The sequence below is a fragment of the Hippoglossus stenolepis genome, chromosome 4 (genome assembly GCF_022539355.2).
Source record: "Hippoglossus stenolepis isolate QCI-W04-F060 chromosome 4, HSTE1.2, whole genome shotgun sequence".
NCBI classification, from domain to species: Eukaryota; Metazoa; Chordata; class Actinopteri; order Pleuronectiformes; family Pleuronectidae; genus Hippoglossus; species Hippoglossus stenolepis.
This window is the reverse complement of record NC_061486.1, coordinates 10,174,448-10,201,254: the sequence shown is the minus strand read 5'-3', so window position 1 is coordinate 10,201,254 and position 26,807 is coordinate 10,174,448. Positions and strand designations below refer to the sequence as shown.

At 42.2% G+C, this 26,807-nt stretch overlaps 2 protein-coding genes and 1 long non-coding RNA gene across 4 annotated transcripts; 1 reads left to right on the top strand and 2 right to left on the bottom strand.

Moving 5' to 3' along the window:
• Positions 1-10,672: 10,672 nt before the first annotated feature.
• Positions 10,673-24,569, top strand: si:dkeyp-97b10.3. 2 transcript variants are annotated; one of them, XM_035155179.2, is made up of 17 exons: positions 10,673-11,098; positions 14,087-14,118; positions 17,002-17,034; positions 17,246-17,317; positions 17,526-17,555; positions 17,651-17,686; positions 18,580-18,621; positions 18,707-18,753; positions 18,958-19,010; positions 19,082-19,308; positions 19,643-19,902; positions 21,451-21,576; positions 21,668-21,803; positions 21,926-21,973; positions 22,075-22,146; positions 22,553-22,846; positions 22,936-24,569. In XM_035155179.2, exons 1-17 carry the CDS (start codon positions 11,049-11,051, stop codon positions 23,022-23,024), a joined length of 1,647 nt encoding a protein of 548 aa, XP_035011070.1. In that variant the 5' UTR covers positions 10,673-11,048; the 3' UTR covers positions 23,025-24,569. The 2 variants fall into 2 exon arrangements, with proteins under 2 accessions (XP_035011070.1, XP_035011069.1); XM_035155178.2 differs by having other exon boundaries at positions 10,674-11,098; positions 17,523-17,555.
• LOC118106542 lies at positions 12,278-14,183 on the bottom strand. Its single transcript, XR_004695219.1, has 3 exons — positions 14,071-14,183; positions 12,849-12,985; positions 12,278-12,636 (listed from the first exon to the last, which is right to left on the bottom strand). It is a non-coding gene; the product is annotated as an uncharacterized LOC118106542 (long non-coding RNA).
• A 239-nt stretch (positions 24,570-24,808) lies between the features above and the next one.
• On the bottom strand, positions 24,809-26,807 carry il12a (interleukin 12a). The gene is made up of 7 exons (XM_035155180.2): positions 26,789-26,807; positions 26,517-26,653; positions 26,332-26,421; positions 25,966-26,007; positions 25,652-25,792; positions 25,488-25,538; positions 24,809-25,312 (listed from the first exon to the last, which is right to left on the bottom strand). Exons 1-7 carry the CDS (start codon positions 26,805-26,807, stop codon positions 25,172-25,174), a joined length of 621 nt encoding a protein of 206 aa, XP_035011071.1. The 3' UTR covers positions 24,809-25,171.

Genomic DNA, 26,807 nt, shown 5'->3' with positions numbered 1-26,807 from the left:
TCTCTGATGGGTGTAAAGTCTGCTGCAGAGCCCCATGGTCTGTGCTGGTGTCAGTTCCGATTCATGCACAGGTGGGAGGAGGGGGTGACTCCCAGTGGTGGAGAGTAACTGAGTAACCTGCGTTTACTCGAGTACTTCCAAGTACTTCACAAGTTTATTATTCCTCCACTGCATCACATTATGGTGTTCTTCTTTAATTTAATGGCTTCCCTCTTTATTGGGGACTGTTTTATTGGCACTTTTTCACAACAAGACAAACAATACAAATGCTTCCACTGCATAAAGCGACAAAAAGTACGACCTGGAATTCACAGAAGTCCAAAGACCAGTCCGAAAATGCCAGTCAACAGCAATGTGGGCATAATGGGAGACTGCCCCTTCCACCAGGAGGGGGAAAGGTATACAAAAAGAGCTTTAGTTTTAATTGGATGGTTCACCCAAAAACGAAAATTCACTCATTATCTACTCACCACGATGCCAATGGAGGGGTGGGTGAAGTGTTTGCGTCCACAAAACACTTCTGGAGTTTCAGGGGTAAACAGTGTAGCAGCCAAATCCAATACAATTGAAGGTAAATGGCGACCACTCGAATTTGAATGTCGGGGCTTATGGACACTTATGGACGCTGTTTACCGCTGATGCTCCAAAAGTGTTTTGTGGACTCAAACACAAGTGTAATTTTGCACAAAAGAAAAATACTCAAAGTTCCAGATTACGACTTTATTCTCGCAAACTTACGACTTTATTCTAGAAATGTCATTTTTTTCCTTCAATGTAGTCCTAATACTTAGTCATATGGTGTCATCTGATGCTTTTTTTAAAATACACGCCCCGCCCCCACTCCCCATCACCTGGTTCTGTTCAGCCAATCAGATTGTGTCGTGCCCTGGACTGACCCCGCCTTTCCACCTTTAAATACGAAAGAGTAAAAGTCATGAGGGCGCCTCCCTGTGGAGAGGAGTGTGTCACACAGCATCAGGTCAAACAAACAGCTCAATGAGGAATGAACAGTCATTGTTTAGAAGGGGACACATGTGTTTTCCGTAGAGCACTATTTCACTGTGATGCATTTAACGTCTACGACTATAAAGATTCATGTTTATGAAATTAGGAAGTAAATAAGGAAGTAACTTTTGGAGGGAAACTGCAAAGGCCTCACCTCAAGGCCTGTCCTTACCTGCAAAAAGAGGAGGAGGAGGAGGAGGAGGAGGCTGGTTGCGCTGAAAAATAAGGTTTTTATGTTGTTGTTTTTTTAACAATTACTGCCACAGCAAACGCTTTCTTTTTTTCATCACTGCTGTTGAATTTCCAGAGGCCACTAAAAACATGCTGTTTCACTTGTCGGTTGTTTGTGTGACACTGACGTTGTTTTTATTAGTCTTTCTTTAAAAGTTAACTTACTCTGTCAAACTTTCACAGTAAAATGCTGGTGAAGGTGAAATACGGCCAACAGCAGAAGTATGTGTAGTTTGATGATTTGACCTTCTGCAGTTCCATGAAAAAGGGGTGCTCCTGCGATAGTGATGCTGTTCTCGTTCTCTAAGGATCCACATACCAAGAAAGGTTATGTAATAGTCATTATTGTTTGCGTGACACTTTCCTAGCCTACAACCAAGAAATGGCACTACCCAATAGTAAACAATTATTTATTTCACTGCAGTGTTATTTGTCTCATCGCTAAGTGTTACTTTAACTCTGTTTTGAAGAGGAAACTCTGGCATAGTGTTAAATGTTTAAGTATTTTGAAAATGTCAATTTAACTCAAAAAGGTGTGGATCTATAAAAACCCTTAAAAAGTGTTCAGATCAACTCTGTGGGAGTTAATTCAACACAGGACTTTTTGCCGTGCACTTGATGATCATCGTCCCCAAAAGGCCGAACCGTTCTTCAAACAGAATCCTGCATGTGCTCACTGTAACCAATAAATAAGGGTGAATGCCCCTGATGGAAGGCGCCAAGAGATCTACCCCTCTCATAAAAAATGAATCGTTCCTGCAGTGCGGCTCGTAATGGCCGCCATTAGACGAGTGTCGGGATTCCCATTAGTCGGGGCAACGTCCCGGAGAACCGTGTGTCTGCATCGCTGACGAACATAACCGTAAAACTGAATCTCCAGTTGTCTCCTCGCCCCGATGTGTTAATTCACACTAAAGATGTCTCTCTGGATGAGATCCAAGAACGACAGACAGCACGCACTGCTCCACAAGTACTGGAAATGAAGTGATTGATTAAATCCTTCCGATTCCTTTGTTGTATTGCTAAGAATCCGTGATTGTATAAATAGATTTCTGCTGTGGTTGTATAGATTGACCAGGGTCACTTTTAAGAGCCACATTTCCTCATTGGATCCGAATGGATAATGGCTTCTTTTCCTCTGTTAATAGGACTTATGCTATTAAGACAGATCAGAGAAACCTACAGCTAAAGTCTTATGAATAAAGGGGATGTTGGGGATGAGATACATGTTTTACAGTCTTCACGGTGTAAATCATGTAGCGAATCCCCCAACGTCTTCATGTCACTAATTGCCTGTGTGCATCCCTTTGTGTCCTCAACCAGGCCTAATGCACAATTCTCCAAATCTAATTTCTGGCGCATTATGACATTAAATTCAGCAGAAGGGTAGCATCGTGCAGACTAATTTATGCAGCATCGTATTTCTTTCTGTCATCCACCCCTATTAGGGAAACATGATCGCAGGGCCCCCTTCTCAAACCAAATAACTAAACACACAATCAATAACCTGTGGACCTCGGGCTCTGAGTGTCGAGCTCACAAACCCTTTTTCAGTCCAGTGTTGCCAAGACTTTCCCAGCACTTCTGCTATTCTGCTGCTCTTATTGACATGCATAGAGAACAACTGCTATTTTTGTTCACAGCTTCCACTCTCCACAGAGCCCGCACAGAAGAGAATTACCACAATATCCACTTTCAGTAAAGGTTGACCCCCTCTCTTATGAATTACTAACCCGTATGAGCTTAGATAATATAGAATAGAATAAAGAACTTTATTCTCCACAAAGAAAATGGAAAGATTAAATGAAAGTACATCATATTTTCACTGATCAAAAGGATTCAACAACGATATATTTAAAAAAGCAATAGTCACTTCCTTTTTTCTCTTCTCTCTCTGAATATTTCTCTGTCTGAAGTCTGTTTCTAATCCACCACATCCTGCCTCCATTTCTCCTCTTCCCCCTGAAATACACCACAAAGTGCTGTTCTTGTTTGAGATGGATTGATTGAATAAAATCTCTCTTTGCTGCCCCACCACCGCCACCACCCTCCTTGTTGTCCGTCCATGCAGGAGCAGCTTTCAGGAAAACACAGCCAACTAATTGGAAACCAACTCCATTCCAAGGAAACAAAACAGCAGCATTTCCCCCCCCTTTTCTTTTATTGCATTGTATATTTACAGAAAGGGAAGTTGTGAGTCTTTGCTGCACGGAGACCTCCATACTTAGATCTAGAATCAGGTTAAACAATGAGAAGTTTATACACAACACATCTGTTAACGCAACACAAAGGCAACTTTACGCACTTAACCCAATAATTAGAAGTTGCAGCCTCCTGACAGTTAAAGTGATAACACACCGACTACAGTATATCAGTGTAGTAAATGTCGTGTGCTGTATGCTTCCATTAATTCAGCACAAAGGTCTCTTGTGTTGTGCTTAATAATTCAGTCTTATGGGGTCCATTAGTCCTGTGCAATGATGAATGGCAGCGTTCATTTTCATCTGTCAGTGCCGCTGATGTACGGACCGCCCAACGGTCAATGTCACGATTATTACGTTTGCATTAATTATGAAACAAAGAGAGCACTGTTGGGCCGCAGGCTTTGTTAATGGACCCACTGATGGTTCTCGGTTTCGCTTTGTTTGCACCAGAGCAGGAGTCACAACCTCAGGGTTACTGCCTCGAGACCCACCTCGGCCTCTCTGGCCATCCAGCGTACAGTATCCCAGCAGCGTTTAGTGTCCACACCATAACATGGAGAAAGTCCTGGAGCGTGTGTAAGAGAAGCTGTGGTTTGCAGACTGCTGGAGAAACGGTGCTTGTTCAATCGGAGTGTAAATGCTGCTTTTAGGCCCAGATTTTGCAGGATGCGTGCGTGGGTGTCATCAGCGCCTGTGTATTCCCATCAGCTCGAGCTCTAATAAAAAGCAGGGGGCTGCAGTCAGCGTAGATTGTGTGAATCCAGAAAGTCCCACACCGCAGCTATTTCACACCCACGTACTTCCTCTAATCTTATCGCTCAGTTGGCTCGGAGGCCTTTAAGTGTACGGGATTGTGCGTGTGCGTTGAGAGTATGCGTGACTATATTTATCTTTTAGTTTGTTTGTGTGGGCGTCTTTGTGAAGTTTCAAGCGTTTTCTTTTTTTTTTCCCCTCTTCAGATTTGAGCATTCCAGGGACAAAATGTGGCAGAGCGGGACTGGACAAACGGAGACGAGAAGGAATGACGTTTCACAAAAGGCTGTGGGACTCAACAAGAGTGTGGATGTGTTCACTCCGAGCAAATATGTTTGGAAGAAAGAGCGCGCTTGTTAGCTTCATGCGCAGTTCCCCCAGTACTGTGTTGTTTTTGGCTTGCAGATGAATCAGAATCCTTCGAGAAGAAAGAGTCAAAAACTGCACTTGAAGGCCCCCCCCCCCCAAAAAAAATCCTCAGTCGAAGTGAGAGAGGTAAAAATCCATCCTCTGTCTCCTGGGAACCGCTCTCTCTCTCTTTGCTCTTCATAAATCTGATGACTTTGGAGGTTTGTGCTGAGTGGAGCTTTTTGACATTACGCTGAATAACTGTATAAGCTCGCCCATGTGATGATCTTAGGCCGTAATACACCGGCTATCATTAATACAGGTTTGATGGGTAATAGCACTAAGTGATTTGACTCAGCAGCATTGCTTTCTTTTCAAATGGGAACATACTGTTGCCAGGAAACATCTTATACATTATACTGCATATCAAACAGCCTCTCTTAACCTTGTGGAAACACTGCTCTTCCACACTGCCGGACATAACCAACCCCAGCACACCACTCTCTGTGAGAAATGATGTATTAGTTAAGTGTTAATTTAGACATTGTGGTCTTGGAAAGGGGAGAGCTGTTTTTCTGCTGCATTAAACTGTGTCTTCTTATTTCGCTGACAGGTTAGATTCGCAGTGACCTCCCGTAATTGCACAATTATACTCGACTGACACTTTTCATTATCACGCCTGTTTTCTCAAGTTTTTAAATTCTCTGCATTTTACACGGATCTAATTGAGACAACCCCCTCAGACGGATTTTATGGGGGGGAAAGTTCTCATCAGAGTGTGTAATGTTGGGGGCGGGGGGTGGGGGTGGGGGGGTACACACTCAGCATTTCCAAGACGTTTGAAAGCCCCCCAAATCCAGCCAAAAAAATAAGGACGACCTCATTTTCCCCCTATAAGATAACATGTCTACCAACTCCCAGCTGCAGGTGACTCAGATCCTGGGTCTCACACACACACACACTCACACCAGACAGGCACCTGGAGGTTAAATATAGGATAAAGTTTTTCCCATTCCCACATGTTTTGAATGGAGGCGGAGGCAGGGGATTTTTGACCCCCTGCCTCCGCACTGTACTCTGCTGAGTCACTCCAATAGGAGGTGGGGTGGCTGGGGTGGGGGTCTGCGTCTCAGAAGGCGACTAGACTGTGGCCTTCAGTTGCGTCCCCTCCCACCAAAACACCCACATTGCATCCAAGGGCTCGTCCTCCTGTGGCGGCGGCGTTTCCTGAGGGCGAGAGAGAGAAAGGTCATGACAGAACACACATTACATAGAAATGCTGATGGGCTTAGTGTAATATAGAAAAAAAATGAGGGGGGGGGGGTTGTGTAAGACATAGGAGGGCTTAAAATAACGTGATAGTAGGGCTGACTAAGGGCAGTCAACTCAAGGACATGCATCCACGTTCCCAAGAGAGGGTGCAGATGCTAACCCCTCGTTTTTCCCCGAGTCGCCGAACACATGGCCTCCGCTCTTCTGTGACGTCCCAGCATCCAGTTTTATGTGGACAGGAAATCTGTTAATGCGTAAAAATGCTCAGCTATCAGGGCCAATCCCCTCTGGTGAAAGGGGGAACAATGAGTCCCAAGTCCTACTCAGTAAGACTGTGTAGGTGTTGAATCCAAACAGTCAACATCAAGGACAGATGTGGCTAACTCCTTAGAAAAACGCACAAAAGGCAAAGACTTACACAACATACAAGCTTTAAAATGTTTTTGGGACAAACTCTGTTTCTCAAAGAACCTACGATCTCTGACCATACGTTATTTAGCTACTGCGTTGTGAGGCTTAATTTCTTTCACCCTGTGGTTTCAGCGATTTCTCTGACAAACTTTTGATTCCCATGAAGATGCCAGGGTGGCCAAAAAGATCACGTATTTTAAAAGTTGAGAATGGTAAAAAAAAAGCTGTCAAAAAAATTGTTTATATGACTTGTAACTGACTTTTTAAAGTGAATATTGGGACCACAGAGGTGGTAATGGATTGGTTCCAGAGATTTTATTGTCAACTAGTCAGTTGTTCCACCTCTTTGGTCCAGACTCAGATTAATTAAATGTATTCATATTTTCTCTTTTAAATCACAACTCACTGACCAAAGCAAACACTGTGGGTGAGAGGAAAGAAGTGTGAGAGACCAAGGGACAGTGCTGAAAAGCTGAAAAGCTACAGCCCACCCGTCCCGTATAATGAATCAAGCTGCACTACATTCCACACAGTCGTAGATATAAGTCCACTAAATATGTTTTTTTGATTGAGATTCATAAATTATTGGTGAAAACATGCCCTATCCTGCAATGTTAACAAAACGTAAAAAAAGAAATCTCTTTGTATGGATCAGCACCAAAAATAAATCAATTCTTTCTTGGACAATGTCCCATCCGTCCACTAAGTTTTGTGTAAATCTGTTCACTTGTTTTTTGCGTATTCCTGCTGACAAACAAACAAACAAACGAAAACACAACCTACTTGTCGGAGCTAATTAAGATTAAGAAGAAACAAATGCAGGCCTTTAGTGTTTCAATCCACAGGAGTTGTCTGCTTTTAAATCAGATCAGAACCCATGAAACATTTTTCCTTTGTTGATCCAAAACCAAGTATGTAAATACAACAGCACCGCTCTGCTGTTGTATTTACATGTAGGGAGGGGGGGTCACCATGTTGATTGCACTGGAAAGAATTTTAGAGAACTGGCAACTCTTAGGCCTATGCATTATACATTATGGTTGTACGGGATTGAATGAGGCTGCCACTGAAATCTCTCATGGCTGGACGATCTCCAGGAGCTCTCTCCCGTTTTCTCTGTGCAAACGTGAAGCTCTTTGTCCGAGTTCACCTCTCTCACACGTCTCTGCACAGGGCTGCAGCAGGCGCAGCGCTTTTCTTACAATGGTCCTTTCCAGTGATAACTCGGTGCGGATGGAAAAGAGGCCCATTGAAACTGAAAGGATGTGAAGTTCCTCGTCTCCAGAGTGAGAGGACACCTCATTGTGCATCTGTGCCTGTGAGTGGATACATGTACGTTATGTGTTTGACCACCGAGGATTTCTTCCTCCCTGACCGAGCATCTTGATACGTGGTGTGTGTTTGTGCGTGCTATTTTGAGTGAGTGAGTGAGTGAGTGAGTGTGTGTGTGTGTGTGTGTGTGTGTGTGTGTGTGTGTGTGTGTGTGTGTGTGTGTGTGTGTGTGTGTGTGTGTGTGTGTGTGTGTGTGTGTGTGTGTGTGTGTGTGTGTGTGTGTGTGGTGGATAATGAGTCCGCACAATGAGGGCTCATGTTAACCCTCTAGGGTGTGTGACATCATCGTTTTCAAAAAGGTTTGTCGATCGGAAAAAAAAGCCCAGTCATAGTACACACAAACACGCACACTTTTAACTGAGCCACACCAGGGGGAACGTTTCTTTTGATGAAGACCTTTCCCAACTCCTGTTTTCAAAAATAGATCTCAATAAATAATTTTTTATGATTACACCACACCTGGGAGAAATAATTTCCAGGGTCATTCTTTTCAATTCCACTTAATTATCTAATGTGTACAGTGCCAAAACACAACATACATCATCTCAAGGCACTTTAAGACCGAGACCGTGCTACAATACTAGAGAGGTGGTAGTGTCCATGTCTAAGTCAAAAATGAAAACTTTGATCTCTAAGTCAAAGAAACAAGTCTTTCCCGTCTAATTCTTAGAAAAACTAGTTGTAACAATATAAAAGCCAAAATCACAACCAATGTCCAGTTGCAAACAATCACAGCTTATCAGTGTGACAGAAACGTACAATAACTTGGCATTTGTAGCGCTGCTAGTGACAGGGCTCCGGAGATGATGTTGGTTTGTTGGTCACAGACTCATCAGTCAGTCCAGTGTATAAAGATGGACAGCATGTCTCCACTTCCTCCCGTTAACCAGAAATGAAGCTAAAAATACAGAGCCACACAAGCCGCCATCTTGGAGCCAGAGTCTGCACAGTGATCAGGGGATGGAGCCGCAGTAGCGATATGCTGTTGATACATCCCCTCGACAAATCAAGAAATAAATGAACATGTGGACAGACATCAGTATGATAATAACTTCCTAAAATGACAGAAACAATCTTTGAGAAAAATACATTTGACATGTAGCCTACTTTGACTTTTTAGTATGGTTCGATATGGATTTATGACCTATACTGCAGCCACCCACCAGATGGCGATCAGGACACTTGATTTCTTTCAGGCTCCACCTCTGAGTTGAAGTTAACACTTGTCTGGTCAAATATCTCAACATCTATGTGTCGGCAGAAACTTGGCAGAAACATTCATGGTTCTCAGAGGATGAATCATAATTACATTGATGATCTCTTGGGTTTTTCCTCTGGTGCTATCAGGTAAATAACATTTGTGGTTGTGAATAAAATGTCTTAACAACTGGATGCATTGACATGTTGTTTTCTTGAACTATTCATGTCCTCCTCAGGATAATTAAACTTTATTCATCCCCTAACATTGCCTCTATCCATCATCAGGTCAAATTATAATTTCTCCAAAATGTCAATCTAAGATGTGTTAGCATTTGGATTACAGTACGGCTTTGCCTAAGTAGAGCCTCACGGAGCTGCTAGCATGGCTGCAGTGTCTTATTCTTGTTAAATATTTATTAATCTCAGGTCAAGTCTACAGTCAAGTCTCAAGGTGATTTGAAGGTTGAGTCCACATTTTTGCAGGTTCCAAATTTAAAGTCTTCAGTCACCAGGTCTAATAATTCACATTTTAAATTACTCCAGTGACTTTTTAATATTCTTCTCCTCGTTTCTGTCGCTTCCTCTTCTGTCATTCTGCCTCCCCTTCTCCCGTTGCCCTTCCCTGTGTCCTCTCCTCGTTTTTCCCTCTCATCCACTAGCCCTCGGTTTATCTCCTCTCATTTCCTGAGGTATTGGGGGTATCGTCTCGCCACTGAGTCTGAGCTTGTGCTTGTCTCTCCTTGCACCGCGGAGCTGATCTCTCCCTTTAGACTCTGAGACTTGGATAATGTTCCTGTTAGTCAGAGGCCGCTCTCTCTCTCTGCTCTCTACTGCCTGCAAACTGCACATCCATCCGTGAAAGTTGGACAGGTGGATGGAGAGAGGAGAAAGGGAACAGATCAATGAGTGGAAGATCAATAGGAAAGCCCTTGATCCCTCACTCATTCCTCCCACTGGACATCTCAGACACTCACAGAGAGCTCTCCCTCCCTCCCTCATCTCTCTTTCTCTCTGCTGGACACTGAGCTTATGCCATGGACATGTACCGGTCTTCTATGATTCCTTAAATATTTAATTGGAACCATGTGATACACTGACAATCTGATCAGTCAAATACATGAAGATAGTCTGAATCTCATGAACATAGTCTCTGGTGCATGGATATTTAGCAGAGGCCTACTGTTGCTGTTGAGTTGGTCATGTTTTTTGTTGTCTGATGTGACACCTGCTGGTGTCTTGCTATAATGCAGCTTGGTAATCAGCATGTTTTCCCGCTCAAAGTGGCCTAGTTGCAGTGTGGAGAGCTGGCAGCTCCTTCTCTGTGTAGGAGAGAAAAAAATGTGCCACTGAGAAACATCCCTCAGGTTAAAGCAGACCTCACAGCAGAGTAAACAGAATACCCGTCTCGTCTGCTTCTCGCCATCTCCCATTTGCTCTCGCCTGTACTTGAAACTAACTGAAACAATAAATCCTTTGATATTCCTTTGATGAGTCAAATCATGAATATGCAAACAGGAGATCATATTTTATTTTGCAACTTAAAATTTTGTAAAAATTTGTTTCAACTTTATCCTCAGTTATCATTCCATATATACACCATGGGGAGACATGCTGCTGATTTGTGTCTCAGGGAACAACACCAAATATGTCCTCATCACTGACTGTTCTCTGTATCTCTGATGTTAGAAAGGACGCTGTGAAAAAGCCTGAGAGTAAACACGGCTCTACACCACACACACCGTGTCGAGGCGGGATGTTGCACGGTTGAACCCCGCCCATGGGTCACCGACGAGCATCCACGCACTGCGCCGCGGCTGCGCAGCACCACTGATCCTTAAAGCTGTGTCTCGCATTGAAGCCTGCGCAGTTACCCAACCACATGATGTGCAGATCTACGATGCATTTAATGCTTTCCACACGAGCGCTGTATTTGTGACGGGAAACAATACATCCACATCCTCGCTGCACGATGGCTGAGTGACTTGTTCTGGATCTTAGAAACCGTACGTGAGCGGCTTCCTTTCCCAAATCCAGATGCTTCGTTTTAGGAAGTGATGTTGCGCACGACGGGAAAAGTGATGTGAAGTTTGTGAAGAAGTTTTTCTTTATTGTTTATAACCACGAGGATTCCGATGATAAACACTGGACCAGTTCCTGTGCAGCGCTTTAACGAGGACGCAGACGGTCCATGATCGGAGCATATTGTCTTTCAGGTGCTTTTACGCGCAGCCGCCGCCGCACACCGTGCAGGAAGAACCGAAAGTATAACGGAGTAAGGTCACGGAGAGAGGGATGGTGGCGGAGATGGCGAGCTGGGGAGCGGCGTGTCACCTGGAGGACGGGTAAGACTTTTATTTCAAAAAAATAAATGATCAATAAAACCTCGGGCTGCACGTCAGGGTTTGCGTTTGTTTGTTTTTTTGCACGGACGACATGATGCGTCGTGGATACAGCGTCAACAGAGGAAGTGGTGAAGAAGAGTCTATTGTTGCAGGGTGGTACATCTGTTATCTGTTATGGACGAACATTTCCACCACTTTGCTAGTAAAACCCTGTGTGTTATCATAATAAGAACCTTTCTCAAGATAATGAGGAAGTATCTCCAATTAATGCCTTAGTACCTCAACATAATGACTTAGTACCTCAACATAATGACTTAGTACCTCAACATAATGACTTAGTACCTCAACATAATGACTTACTATCTCAACATAATGACTAAGTATCTCCAAAAAAGGACTCAGTATCTTAAAATATTGACTTTGTTTGTCAAAATAATGAATTACTCACGTGAAACAGCGACCCAATAACTCAAAATAATAACTCTTAACTTTACTTTTTAATCTCACAATTATGACTTACTTTTTAATCTCATCTGAAGTCAAACAAACAACTCAACAGTCTCCACTTTCCTCGCTGTATGACTGAGTGGCACTTGAGCAGCACCTTGCCCTAACCCTATTTAATAAATAAAGATCCTAAACATTTAAAGACAAAATGTAGGTGAATAAAACCTTCTCAATAGATATTAGACAAACACAAAACTCCTTTTAGATGAAGAATGCCCACATGTGTTAAAGCCAATGTTATGTAATCATACACTGGACAAAAAAAGGCTTATGTAACTAATGTAAAAATAAAACTTTCTGCTCATCATAATGGTTGATGGTACTAAGAAAAAACGTTCCACATGTTCTATTCTTCATACCAATCTCTTTTATAGTCATGCAATATTTATCATCTGCTGTATATTGTGACCACAGACAGGTTATGTGATAGCGTGACTCATTCTCCGCTGTGGATACTATTGTGTTGTCGCCTGGGTATCATTCACCTCACGAGGGCTGGAAAAGTCCCTGAGTATAAACTGTAACCCAGGCTTTTGCAAACATCGTAACACAGCATATGAAACATGTTCCATAAAGTTAGAAGTTAATATCTGTGTAAGTAGTTTGAATTTGAGGAAAACTTTATTTGAGAAGCAGTGGCTCTAACAGGATATCATTTGAATAAAGGTCGATTTATGGTGAATATCATTATGAAACCTGCAAGGTTCAATGTTGATGATTAACTGGCCGTTGTTTATCTACAAACAGATGCCCCCTCTCCGCGCTGTGTGTATGGGATGTTGTAGAAAGCACGGTTGCAGGTTGAGGCCTTTATCTTGAAACCAGACACAAACCCAAGACCCTCACAGAGGATTCTCTTATCGCGTGTTTTCATAGGAGGGAGGCAGAAATGAGTGTGAGAGCTCTTGCAAGGGAGTGTGTGTACGTCTGAGCAGTGAAAAAGCAAACTTTGCTCTTAGCGATAGATGAGTGCCATGGCGACTGATGAGCCTCAGTGTTGTTGTGGTGTCTGGCAGAGCCGCCGAGTTGACCTTGGAGAAAAGAAAAACGCCATTTCCTGGACAGATGTTTGAACACAAAGGAAAACCACAGCGCCGTATCACGTACAACAGACGCCAAATGAAAGACCAGACTTAATGATTCCAATTCTCTGATACATCATTCTGCTTTGAATCACACAGTTCTGCATTTAAACAATTGAGGGAGCGAAACAGGAAAAGTTGCAAGGTGTTGTGTGACCTACTTTTTCAAGGCTGCTGGAGGTGAACCCGTTCATCTAGTGGGGTTGGCTCTCTGGCTTTTTTTCTCCTTTTTTTTCCCCCGGAAGGATCTCAGGCGTGTTGCTTCACGCTCGGACTGAGTCAACAGGTTGCTCCGGTCCTTTGATCAGACACAACATCAGAAATGTTGCGTGTGGACTCGGCTCATTGTTTGTTTGATAAATTACACCACTGGATATTCAAGTACTGTACAAATCCAAAGATTCAGAGGGCTGAATAGTCGGGAAGAACTCGATGTCTGCTGTGCAGGGCAGAAACATCACAATATAATAGACCAGAATGGCTTTTGTACCTGCAGCTGCTTTTTCTAAGTGTTATTCATTCAGTGTTTGCAGCGATTACTTTGCATATGATTTGTCTTCAGTCTAATGGATTGACTGAAGTGGAACTGGATCTTATGTTGGTTTTTGTACGTCTTACTTTTATTTATTTTCTTGCTGTTGCTTTGGAACTATGTCCATCCTCGGTGGCTCGGCCTGGTGTTGTGGACTGTATTGGTGATGTTGTTTTGTATATCGTGTCTCTATGTTTCTGTCGATGTTTTGTGTTTTTTTTGTTCTACGTTGACAAAGTTTCCCCCCTGAAAATCAATAAAGTTAACCCTATCTCTTTCTATAATACGAACAATATAACAAGAGTATTATATGGCAGATGTTGCATAGTCATATGAAAAATATTCAAATTGATGTTCAGTGTGAAATAAACCTTTCGGTTACTCATACTGTTAGTTTTACAATAATTTACCACCAGTATTTTGCCAAATCATACTATACAGTCATTTCATCACAACATGACCACTGAATATAGGTAAATATATTAGTAATCCAACACTCCTGCTGTGTCTGGCTCTCAGTCATAGAAGCTGTTCACAGTATCTTTCCATGTCTGATTTCCTGCATCATCGCCGCTGCTCAGAAAGTGGGTCAGAGCGGGAGTTTGGGTGGGAAGGTGAATCTATCATTCAACAGGGCGAGCTGGTGTCATTAGTGTGAGAAAGTGAGATGCAGGCAGCTTGCGCACGTTTCCTGTTTGTTCAAAAAGCAGAAGTGGTCGAGGCTGCGACAGGAGCCTGCAGCTGCGCAACTTTAACAGCACTCACTTTCCTCCTCTAAATTCCATAACTTTCACCCCACATCCCCTGCACACGCTCTTTGTAATATGATTTATATATGTCTGAACTCTTACCTCTTCTGCCCTGCAGGGACGGAGATATCCCCGCGCCCGAAAACAAAGGTAAACATTAACCCATTTTCATTCTCTCTCCCTCCCACCTGCTGCTGGATTCCCTCTCTCCTTTGACTTCCTCCCTGAGCACATGTGGGTCTACACATGTCCAGGTTGTTCTTTTATACAGTGACGGTGGTTTGTCCTGGCAGCGTTTTAACATGTAGAAAGTTTCCATTCCCCTCTTCTTATTACCTGTTATATGTTTGTAGCAGCATTACACAAAAACTACTGGTCGGATTACCACAACATTTGACAATGTGAGATAGTTTTGACGTTTTCACCAATTTCCCCAGAGAGTAATTCATGGATCTAGGTAAAAAAAAATCAGGCATGTTTCGGGGACTGATATTTATGATTGTGTAATTTGATGCAGGTTAAAGGGACTGTTGGGCCTTGGAGGTTCTTCTGAGTGCCATTCTAGTTTGTTTCATTTCTTCCTCCCTTTCCACTTTCCTCTCGTCATCATCTGCTCTTCCTGATTTCCATATCATTTGCCTATAGGCACAGTCACGCGGTTACCAGTTGGCCCAGGTTTGCGTTTGCACAATATTCAATTTGTATTTTCAATCTAAGGGCTTGTGAGTTAGCTCCAGATAATTTTTTAAATAAAGTGTCAAATGCAAACTAGTCGAGCTGGTTATAGTAGACAGACATTTGCAACTGGTAATGATTAGGAGTGCTGCACTATGACGTGTTGTTGATACATCAGCTCAAGCTGCTGCCACTACAGATCAAATGTCAGCTCTAAATCTTAAATTTAAACTTGTATACCACATTGTCTGGAACTCATTAGGATTTTTTTCAGTGATCTTGTAACCACATTTGGTGCCAACCTGAATATGTTCATTTGAAATTCATAAAGTTTCCAATCATAACAATGTCTCAGGCTGAATTCTGTTAAAATATGTAATGAAAAATATCAATAATCATCACAATATTTCATGAATAGGACTAAAAGCCTGATGTACTGTATATCAATGTATTGCATTCACATTCTTGATCTACCTCAGATTTGTAAAGTGTTTGTCACGTTTTGCTCATTATAAAGCGTTTAAAACCACAACCTCCACTCAGGAGTCAAATGAGGTAAAAGAAAATAAAAACATGACTTTTATCTTGATCATTTTCGATATCGACCGATATGAAAACTTGTATCTTAATGATTTTTGGCCATGTCGCCCAGCCTGCACACCACAGATCAACATATTCATGCTCTTGGTGTTGCTGTGACTTAGGACCAGCAGATGGCAGTCAACACCTATCAAAGCATCCAAACTTTTTAACGCTGTAAACAAGTGAGCGTGTGGTTGCACATGCATGTGTGTGTATCTGCGTGGGAGCTTTGCTCGCCACCTTGTCAGTCTGATGAAGGGAAGCGACCGTGCCAGAGTGAAGAGCGGTGCCTGCTGGCTCAGCTGTGAGGCAGCGGCAGCAGTAGCAGAGGAAGAGATTGGCTGTGGGAGGCATATGAGGACAAGGGGAGAGAAATGGGGGGAGAGCGAGTGCAGGGAGAGGTGAAGCAGACAGATCGAGCGAAGTGGAGGGGAGAGATTGATGAGGGTGGTGCTGCGAGTGGAACGGCGATGGCAGCATCTGCTTGTTAGTCTAAGATAAAACTCTGTGGGCCAGGGAGGACGGGTTCCATCCATTAGCCGGCCAGGCACTTTGCCAGATGGCCCGGTCTGCAGACGTTCACTGCTGGGAAGAGAGGAGTAGCTGCAGCTCCTCTGGACCCGTCTGTATAAATGTGCCAGGATGTTAATGCATGGCACTTAACACAGGCTGCTTCACAGGGTGCCACAGTTCAGCTGCTAAGGAATGATGGATATGTGAAAGCTGGTGGGGGGTGTTTCTTAATGATCAATAAAGACAAAAAACTTTGAAAAACAAATATTAACAGTACACAATCATAGAAGTGAAAGCAGAAGAACGTTTTGAATGTAGTGTAGAGTGTGAATAATATCCTTATCGGGTGCATTGTCATGTTTTTATGGCAGAGTTATTGTTCTCCTTCAGGTTAAATCAACATGAGACACTTAACAGCTTTACTCCCCCTGAAACCCATAACTGGTCATTCATTAACTGTTGGCAATGTGCTAACCGCAGAACTGTTATCAAAGCTTTAAAAGTAATGCCGTACCTCTGGTTCTCTGGTTAGGTGTTAACTAAAATGGCGATAAATTAGTGCTTACCTCTGCAAAGGCTAAGGGCCCTAAGATTTTTTGTTTCATCAAGATCCATGAATTCTATGAGAAATCAGGGACAATTTTGAAAAATGCCATATTTCGCGATGTTAATGAAAGTGAAAAAATTCCTGGATCCACCCCCCTGATCCAGATCCGCACCAAAGTTTAATTGGTTCTTTTCTGACCCATATCACAACCTTCCACCAAGTTTCGTGGTCATCTGTCCAGTTGATTTGGTGGAATCCAAACTAACAAACAAACAAATGCAGGTGAAAATCTAACCTCCTTGGTGGAGGTAACCAGAATTCCCAGTAAAGTGCATAACTCTGCCAAGGCCCAGCAGCCCCCTTTCACTCATGCTAAGCCTACGAAACAATGCAGATCATGAAATCAAAAATTCTATCGTGTCTATTGTTTTTTTTTACCAACATTCATGGTTATTCCCTGGGAAATTGGTTGAAATGTCAAAAATCCCTTTGTGCAAATCCCTGCCAGGGGTTCTTTCTCAGCCAATCCTTCCACCAAGTTTTGTGGAAATCTGTTCAGTAGTTTTTACGTAATCCTGCTGAAAAACAAACTTCCTTATTGGAGTAAATAATCATAAAGTGATGGTAGTGATTAAATAGATGGATTTTGACATTAATTCCACTGTTTTTAAAGACTGAACAGGACTAACCGCAAACCATTTGCTGATCCGTTGCAGATCCTCTGGCAGAAAGTGACGGCAGTAGTTCAGGTGAGCACGGATATCTCCCCAAAACATTTCACCTTTTCCACATAACTCATGAAATTTTAGTCATCTGCAGAAAAGCTGATTGGCTGTGACATTTATTTCCTTTGTTTATAACTAAACATTTATTTTTCTTGTACAGTTTAATTTGATAATGTTTTCGTTCAGTACAAAGTTTTCAGCTCTCACATCCCTTATGTATTTATTTATCGAACAGAGAACGCAGGAACATCCGCTGAGGAGAGCTCCGAGGAGGATGATGAGGATGAAGAGGCGGAGGAGGACTCTGGTGAGGGACACAGTTCGACCAAATTTTACATATCATATCTTAATGGAATAACTTCCAATTTGAATGGAAATATGATTATCAGCTTCCTTGCTGAAAGTTGGAGTGGTACTGACTATTCTGTAGTTCTCTAAAGCAAAGAAGCACTTTTCCCTAAATGTTGAACTACTCACCCCCCTTTTCTTTCTTGTTTTCTAACTTTTACCAGAAGGCTCTGCTGTGAAGGATGGAGGTGAAGAAGGTAAAAAAAAAATATATATTTTTAATAAGATTTTGAAATTAACGTTTTTCCAACAGTTTCACTAAATTAGTCTCTGTCGTGTTTTTTTTTTTTAGAAACTGAAGAACCCGAGGCAGAGGAGTCTCAAAGAGGTGAGACAGTTCATGCCTTTAAAATATCAGTACCTGCCTTGTTAAGACTAAGCAATTAGTCTGCTTTTTAAAGGAGACGTATTATGCTCATTTTTGGGACTAGAATTGTAATTAGTGTTATTACTTGAAGAATTTTTAATCGTCTTATGTTCAGAAAACATAACTTTCCACAAACTGTTCATTGCTGCAGCTCCTCTTTTCAGCCTCTGTCTGAAACACTTGGTTTTAGCTCCTGTCTCTTTAAGGCTCCCCTCCTGGTAAAACACAGTCGCCTGTGATTGGCCAGCTGGCCGACTCTGCTGTGATTGGTCAACCGCTTCTAGCGCGTTTGGAAAATGTCGACCTTCGCTCTTGCTTTACCCGGCTTTGTTTGGGGCCGTGTCAGATTAGCCACTAGGTGGGCATTTGGGCATTATGCTATGACATCACAATGATGCCGAAGTATTGGACTACTGACGTGGTGTTTCAGGATCATCGTTTTCTGTCCCGTAAAGAGGCTTTTTAACTTTGCTAAACTTTTACATAAACTAAAAACTAGAGGATAAAACCCCTGATAAATCATAAAATGCCTCTTTTCAAACTGTTTGTTTACATCTGGAGCGCCACGTCGGCTTGTTGTCATAGTTGCCTTTAGTGGTAACTCATTGAACTACAGCCATAACCACATCTTAATTGCAGCCATATGAGATAATTAAATGGCGGACTCTGCCGGCCTTTTATTAAACACAGAACTGGATGTAACTGAGAGCGCCCCACCCTCACTCCCAGCAAAACAACTGGCTCATGATGTTAAAAGTTTGGTGAGGGTGTAGCTCAGGGTTTCCGCCTCTGACACACTGTATGAGTTTCATGTGATAATATTTAACTTAAATTCATTTCTCTGCCTGTTTCAGAGTCAGCTGATGGACCCGGAGCGGAGGTTTTAAATGGGAAAGGTGAGCAGATCATAACTGATGCACTAGAGACAGCAGCACCCGTCCTGTTAAATAAAACCTAATGTGTTCTCGTGCTTTCTGACAGATGAGAGGATCAAAATATGCTGTGAAAAATGCAAAGCCATCCAACAGGTGAGCAAAGACACCAGAAGCCTTTGTAGCAAAATGAGCTGATTTTAAATGTCGTGTTTGCCTGAACGCTCTTGATTAAACTTGTATAGATGTAATTAACAACCTTGAGGAACTTGGATAAGCCGCCTCACCTTCCCTCTGCATTTGCATTTTACTAGTTTTTTGCAAAACAAATGAACAAGCTGTGTTGGTGTGTTTAAACAGAGCCATGGCAATGAGCTCGTCACCCCCAGGAGGATCTCCAAGGGACGATTACAGTGAGTGTGATGCCGCATCTCCGTGCCACCTTCGCATTCTGTGCGTCGTCACTGATTCGGTGTGTTTCTAGGGTGCAGCTGGAAGACGAGGGGACGTACGAGTGCTCGGTCACCGGCCTGGTGTTCGAAGCCTCGGAGCGGGTCCTCGTGAGGTACTCGGTCTTGTCCTGGTCCAAGTTTGGCGCCTTCCTCCGCGACTCCTGGAAGTTTGCGGGACCCATCTTCAACGTGGACACGGTCAACAAGGATGCGTCCGTCCTCAAGTCCATCCAGTTCCCTCACTCTGTCTGCCTCGCTGGTGAGAACATGAAGGTTTTCTCAGGCCTATGATGAAAATAGGAGACCTGTGTTTGATTGCTCATGGAGATATTCTTCCTCCATGACGTCTCCCTGGCCTGTGAAATGGAGTTAATGATGAGTCGAATTAGAAAATATTTTTCTTTCCATTTAAATTAAAAATATAACATCAGCACTTACTTTTAAATTGGATTTTGATATAAAAATGAACTGTGAATTCTGGATTAATTAAGATATGACCCATGCCAGGGCCTTTTCACACAAAACAGTTCATAGTAATGAGTATAATTATCTCTTCTAATAAAACCATAAAACCTTTTATCATCTTCACACAGATCCTGAAAATGAGATGACTTTCAGCGTCCTGCACATCAAGAACAACCGTCCACTCATTGAGCCGACAGTGGACCACTCAGGCAGCCATGTGAAATGGAACGTCACGTCCCTGTCCCCCGTGGGTCCCATCATCCAGACGAGCCAGCCTGTGGAGCACCACGGGGTGGTCCTGGTCTACAAGCAGCTGGGCAGCGACTGCAACAACAACAACTACAGCTTCCACATCTACCTGGCCACCAACAGCCGTTCAGACATCACCGTAAGTGTTTATGAACTCATTTATGCTGTCTTTGTGTCAGAAAAGGATTGATAGGTTAATGAATGAATAAGAATATGATTATGGATACATTTGTTAATCTTCACCGTCAACAACAAACATGGCGTCTGAGGCCGAGGTTGTGAAAATGAACCTCTTAAAAGTGGCTGTTTGGCCCAGTGATCGAGCAAAGTAACATCATGTAGATGCTTGTAGTTTTTTACCAACTCGCAAAGTCTCTTCTCAAAAAGTTCTGCCATCGTCCTCACGTCTTATGGTTGTTTCACTTGAATTACTGGCTCCACTGCCCCCCCACGATTTCCAGTGGTACTGCCCCGTTTCGTCTGTTTAGCCTGTAAGCTTTCAGAGGACGCCACAGATACGGATGAAATAAAAACAGAGTACAGTCAAAAGCCTTTGTCTGTTTCTGTATCTAACATTGAGCATAGAGATAAAGAGCTTTAAAGGGGTAGTTCACCCAAAAATGAAAGTCTCACCCACCCCCTCCAACTATGCCGATAGAGGGGTGGGTGAAGTGTTTCCCTCTTGGCCCAAAGAAAACTCAAAAAGTGTTTTTGTGGACTCAAACACGTCACCTACCCCTTCATCGGCATAGTGGTGAGTAGATAATGAGTGAATTTTAATTTTAGGGTGAACTACCCCATTCAAAATAATATGAGTCAGTCAAGTTTCATTTGTCAGCATGGGAACCTTCTCATAACTTTTCACTTTCAATCACCATATTATGTGTTTTTTATTGTTTCCCTTGAAACAAGAGCAAAAATAAAACTTTGGTGGACAAACAAAGCAAAAACTAAATATTCCATTCATGGGACCAATACCTGAGTCTCTCCCTAAATTTTCCAATTATGACTTTGATTTAAAGCAACTTCTCACTGGATAAAACTCCAGCAAAATGCCTCACCTATAGAGAGACTGAAAAATATGAAGAGTCGGAGTCAGAACACGACTTTCACTTCTCGTTTGTTTTTGTGACTGTGCTCTCTTTGATGCTATCACACAAAACCAGGTTTCCAGGTTTGTGTAATACGATGACATAAGTTTGTTGTGATGAGGATATACAGGATGTTCAAATGCATGTACTGTATATAAAGATATAAAGTCCAAAAACTGAAATTTCTGCATCTGATGATTGATCTGTGACTCGCTGTCAATGACCTCATCCGTCCCCTGTGATGCAGCTTATAGTAATTTGTTAGTTTTATTTTAAGAATGGCCTTTGTTGTCTGTGGTATATATCGGCATTGATGCCTGTAGTGTGGGTATTACTGTAAATGCATTGCGTAACTGTGACAGCTATGACATTTTGGAGGATGCAGCTGGTGAGTAATCGTCCAACATTTATCGTAACCTGGCCCTAATTTGTCTTCTTTCCCCGACTGAAGTGTCATCACTGACCACAGCTGAACCGCACTGACTCTGTGCGTCTTTTTGCTGAATGTTAATCACCAGCCTGCTCATCGCCTGCGACAAAAACAATGTATCTCATGTTTCATCTTGTCCTTCCTCCGTTGTCCTGGTGAAATTCAGGATGTGTCCAAACAAGTGCGGGGCTACAAGAAACGTTACGCTCAGATAGAGAAGCCGCCCACGTGTAAACTGGACGAGAGGACGTATCGTCTCCTGAGCGAGCCAGAGGGAGACATCAAACCTCAGGTTAGTAAGATTTGGAAACGCAAAAATACTGATTGTAATTCTTTTTAAAGCGGCGGCTGCACAGTTACATTGCGTTTGTTTCTCGGTGCAGGATTTGAAGTTCACCCTGGCAGTGACAAGAATGAAAGGCTACTTTGAAGCTTTCTTTGAGCAGCCACCTCCGTTTAAATTGTCTCTTATAGAGATCGAGTCTGAGGAGACGGTGTGGTCCGCCACCATCCGAGAAGGTACCAGTGCATTTAGTCTGACGCGTTAAAACCCTGTAGGTGTTGAGGATAGAGTATTTTAAAACATCACATATTTTTCTATGTTACATCTACTGATGTTCAATCTTTTGCTTTTTACTTAGGTGATTGTGTGGATAACACAGAAAAGAAGCCCCGGAAGAGGACAAGCAGTAAGTTTATTTCTTCCTTATAACTACGTATATCAGATTTTCCATCACAATCTGTCTTTCAGCTGCTGCAGCTTGACTCGCCTCATTTTTGTTTGACACAGGCAGACAGAGGAGCAGCAGCCCCTCAGAAGAAGAATCAGCCATTAAAAGGTCTCGGTGGCAGGATGAGTCCGGTAACTTCCTGCTAAATGTGTTAACTATTGACCTGAGAAGAGCTTAAGGCACAACTTTGTTTTGTACGACTTTGTTATGACTTTATTCTCATAATATTACGACTTTTTTATTAAATTATTTTCATAATATTGCAACTTTTGTCTCGTTAAATAACAACTTAATACAAGTAGTATAACGGCTTTTTTTTCTAGTTAAAGTACGACTTAAGTATCATAAAATTCTGACATTATTGTCGAAATCTCTTAACAAAAATTCCTCATATGGCCCTAATATTCCATTGTAATTTCCCCAAGTCAGTTCAAGAGAAACCAGTCCACACCTCAACTATTCCCTCATGCAACTTTCTGTGGAAAATTGAACTGAAATGAAGGACCTGTGTGTTGTGTGTTGTGTGTCCTCTTCCAGATGGAGTGAAGACAGCGATGACTCAGTGCCAGAACATGTCCGAGAAGCAGCTCCTGCAGGTGGCCAAGCGGCTCGGGAAAGAGTGGAAGCAGGTGGCCATCTATCTGGACTTGAACTCCAGGGACCTGGACGACATCCAGGCAGCGGAGAAAAGTGATGTGACCATGCAGAAGCTGAAGATGCTGGTGGAGTGGAAGAGCAGGAGGCAGCCGGGAGAGGCCACTGCGAAAGACCTGTATAACAGCCTGGAGGAACTGGACGACTTACCAAACGAGGTCCGCCAGACACTGCAAGGTAATAAACTTTGACGTTTTTGTGTTTTCGTGATTATTATCCACTTTGGCAGTGGGAAAGACGGGTGATTATTATTTTTCTATTTTCAGATATGATGAACAACCAAGCATCGAAGTTAAAAAAGGGATTTGACCTAAGTGGACTGATCTGCTCCTCTGGCATCACAGAGGAGAAATGATCTCAGGGATACCGCGACGCAGAGTCGACCTCTTGACCAAACATCAGCTCTTCCCTCACTTTGTTTCTCTTTTGGACTATTTTCTGGATGTGAAACTATGTGATGAGTTCAGGCATTTTCCTTAATTTTCTTCAAATGTGGTCCTTTGATTGCAAAACAGAATAGACGAGCCTTAGCTAAAGGCATCTTTGTGTAGCCAGAATTTGATGCTGAGCATTATGAGGTTCTAAAATGACCAGTAGAGGTAGCATGTTTTCAGGTAAAGGTCATTGAGATATTTAGCAGCTAATTGTGTAGCTAGTAACTGATGTAAATGTAGGTGCTGCAGTGTCTGAACTGCAAAAATCAGGAAAATCCAACCTGTGTATTTAGTTTCACTTTTAAATGCAAGATTTCTGGAGTTTTTCTAAAACGATTAGGCATTACACCACATGAATCTCATGTGACCGTCCAAGGCATAGATAGACTGTATATATAGATGGACAACGTGTCTCCACTTCCTCCCACACTTGAAAATAAGCTTAAATATCCTAAATATGAAAGCGGTGCTAATGTGGTCTCGCAGATACACATGCCTGACCAATTGTGAGTCAGTCTCAGCTGTCAATCATGATGTTTCAGCTCGTTTTATAACATCAAATAATAATGTAAAAAAACGTATAATAATTATTTGACGTGTACTTTGATTTCTTACTTTACTCAATGTCCCATCCACTAACAGGGAGGAGGCTGGGTCAAGACCTGTTATTTCAGCCACCAGGTGGCGATCGAGACACTTTGGCTTCACTGTTTGACAGCTGTCATGTTGTCCATCTTTATTTACTGTCTATTGTCCAAAGCATTGCGGACTGAATTACTGAACTAATTTGTGTGTTTTTATGTTATGTTTTTTATTTGTGCACAATGTGTCCTGTACATATATTTGTTTTTTTACCAACTTTTTCAAACCTGTGATTTATTTTGTAAGTCTGTTTTTCTATCTGTTGATGTTTTATTTGACAAATCGTAACCTGTAAAACTCTTAAAATAGAGTTGAAAGAAAGGTTAGTTATTATTTGTTTAACTTGAATTGTGAAACTGTTCCTGCTTTCCTGAGTCTCAGACACACAACTTTTATTTTTGTATTTTTTTTACGTGTTGTACAAAATGTATAATGTAAAAAACACAAACAACCCATTTGAGTTCTGGGGTTATGTATTCTACCTGTGTGAGTTTTGGCCAGGCAACATTCCTTTAGAATGAATCAACTTTTCTACGCTCATTTCATCGATGTAGAAATTAAAAGTAAGCACAAAAATACCCCAAAAATATTTGAGTTAAATTTACTGACCATTAGGTGAAAAACATTAGAGATTTGTGTGACACCCTTCCTGATATCTCAGTGCTATTTTGGGAAACAGCAGATTTGGCCTCTGTAATGCTGATATTATGTAGTAATGTTTACTTACAGAAAACAGGGTTAACACCAACAATCCAATCAATTGTTGTCTATCAGGTCTGTGTCCATTTAAATACTTTTGAAATAAAGGTTTTCTCACATAATAATTCATTGATTTTAATGAAAAAAATGTTTTGGGGACTGATATTTATGAGTGTGTGCAGATTGGTGCAGATCAAATAGAAAATCAGGACCTGGTGAATTTAAATGTACCACTAGGGGACTTGGTGGAGGAATGAACTCTGCCGCGAGCCATTCATACAAAAACAAAAAAATCACTTCCACTCCAGAGCATGATACCAAAAAATACTTTATTATAAATTTTCATAAATAACATCACAGGCCATCAAATAAATAGACTTAATAAATAGATTCATAAATAGACACGATACCCCAAATATTGGAATACATTCATATGTGTAAAAAGGCCAACATGGCTAACACATGCTAACCTTAGCAACAGGCTGACTCTTTCAGCTCTCACTGGGAGAAGGGGCTGGTATCGAGTCAGCTTAGCTTATGCCTGAGCTGTAACCATGCAGACAGTGGTGCAGCATGTGCAGTGTGAAGAACTGCTTGGTCAGTAGTTGTAGGTACAAGTGGTGGTAGTGAAAGATCAAGAAGATGTTGTGAAGTTGTGATGATTTAAAGGAGATTCTGTGGCACTGATTGGAAGGATGATGGTGATGAAGATGAGGCTGCAGGTTGTTTACTCCCTGTGGTCTCCTGAGGTGATGTAGCCCACAGCTCGGTTGATGGTGATGGTTCGGACGTAGAAGCCCCTCATCATCTTGCACATCTCCTGTCTGTTAGCGTAGGGTTCATCCCCCCACATCTGGGCAGCGTCCACCTGAAAGACAACATTAGGACACGATAATCACCTGCAGGTTTTGCACAAAGAAGGCCTGAATTTCCTTGCATGAAAAAAATGTACAAGGACCAGGAAGTTTTTTCTTCTTCCTTTTGAAAGACTTTAAGTACAGTAAATGGGGAACCAACAACAAAGAGAAGGAATGTGAAATTACCTCTGAGGAGTCATTCTCTTCATTCTCTTCATTCGGCATGAGGGAGCAGTTCTGTATAAAGGAAGATTTCATCAGGCAACATGAAAATGTTATTTCCCAGGAGATTCTCTATCTGTTTCTGTTTTTGTGTGTTTACCCCTCCTACACATGCATGATACACACACCTTCAAGCTCTTTATTATTCCCAGAGTTGGGCTCAGAAGTGCAACTTCTTCTTCGGGACTTCTGAGCTTGGACTTGAGGTAAGATGTAATAGCAGCATCATAGTAAACCAAGTCCTTCATGATGTTGCTCAAACATTCACTCTGTCAAGACAAGAGAAAATTCCACCAGTCACGTGTCGGCTTTAATGATATGTGGTTTTTAATTGGTTTGTAACAAATGTAAAGCAAAGTAGATGGATTTCTAATTTATAACATACAAACAAAGTCTGATCATTTTAAAAAGCATTAAAAAAGAAATAGAAACCGCCACATACCTTACTAAAGGATGAATTTCTTTGCATCATGCAGCCGGGGTTCTGTGAGGAGGAAGAAACGTTTTAAACATTTGATTTTCACTTCTGGTGCCCTGAGGCGTCTCTGGACCGTTCAGGTCATTCATTACAAGTGCAACCACAGAGTGAAAGGTAGTGAAAGCTGAAATTATGAGGCTGTAAATATTCAAAATCCAAAAAAACGATTGAATCCTCATTTCAGTTCAAATATGCACAAAAAGCTGCAGGATTTATATTTTCCTTAGAGAAAAAGTGAAGAAAACTCAGGGTTGGGTTGGGATTTACAATAATTTATATATTTACAATAATTAGAATCAAAACAATTGATGATAAATGAACACATGTCACCTCAGTGAGAGTGGGTGCGCAGGCAAGTGATGTCTCAGCTTTACTCCTCATCGCCACCTTATCCGATCTGATGCCATAGCAGAAGATATCCTGATGGACAACATAAAGGAACTCGTTATAATTAAAAAGCAGATTTCAGTGGTTCTGCATCACAGCATTACCCCGTCTCAGCGACTTGTACTCACGTTGTCCAGAAGCTCGGTGATGTTCAGCAGAAGGCCCCTGAAGAGCAGCGCGCACTGTGCGCAATTGTCCGTCCGCAGCGGGAGTCCTGTGGATGTGCGCCACGTGAGCGTCAGCAGCAGCGCACAGCTGGCGAGGTCTGAGTGACAAGCATCAACACACGGGTTTCATTGGTGAGGAAATAAATCAGTGTGATCATTCTGCACGCAATGCAGCAGGTTCAAGTTAACACATGTTAAAAAAGGAAGACAGTGCACTGCGGCCTGTGACTTACAGAAATGAAAGTTGGCCAT

Coding starts and splice junctions, on each gene's coding strand:
- si:dkeyp-97b10.3 (XM_035155178.2), top strand. CDS start 11,049: ATGGTGGCGGAGATGGCGAGCTGGGGAGCGGCGTGTCACCTGGAGGAC. Junction 17,035..17,245: donor AAGTGACGGCAGTAGTTCAG/GTGAGCACGGAT, acceptor TTTATCGAACAG/AGAACGCAGGAACATCCGCT. Junction 18,754..18,957: donor AATGCAAAGCCATCCAACAG/GTGAGCAAAGAC, acceptor GTGTTTAAACAG/AGCCATGGCAATGAGCTCGT.
- il12a (XM_035155180.2), bottom strand. Junction 26,008..26,331: donor GCGCACCCACTCTCACTGAG/GTGACATGTGTT, acceptor TCCTCCTCACAG/AACCCCGGCTGCATGATGCA. Junction 25,793..25,965: donor GAAATTCATCCTTTAGTAAG/GTATGTGGCGGT, acceptor TTGTCTTGACAG/AGTGAATGTTTGAGCAACAT.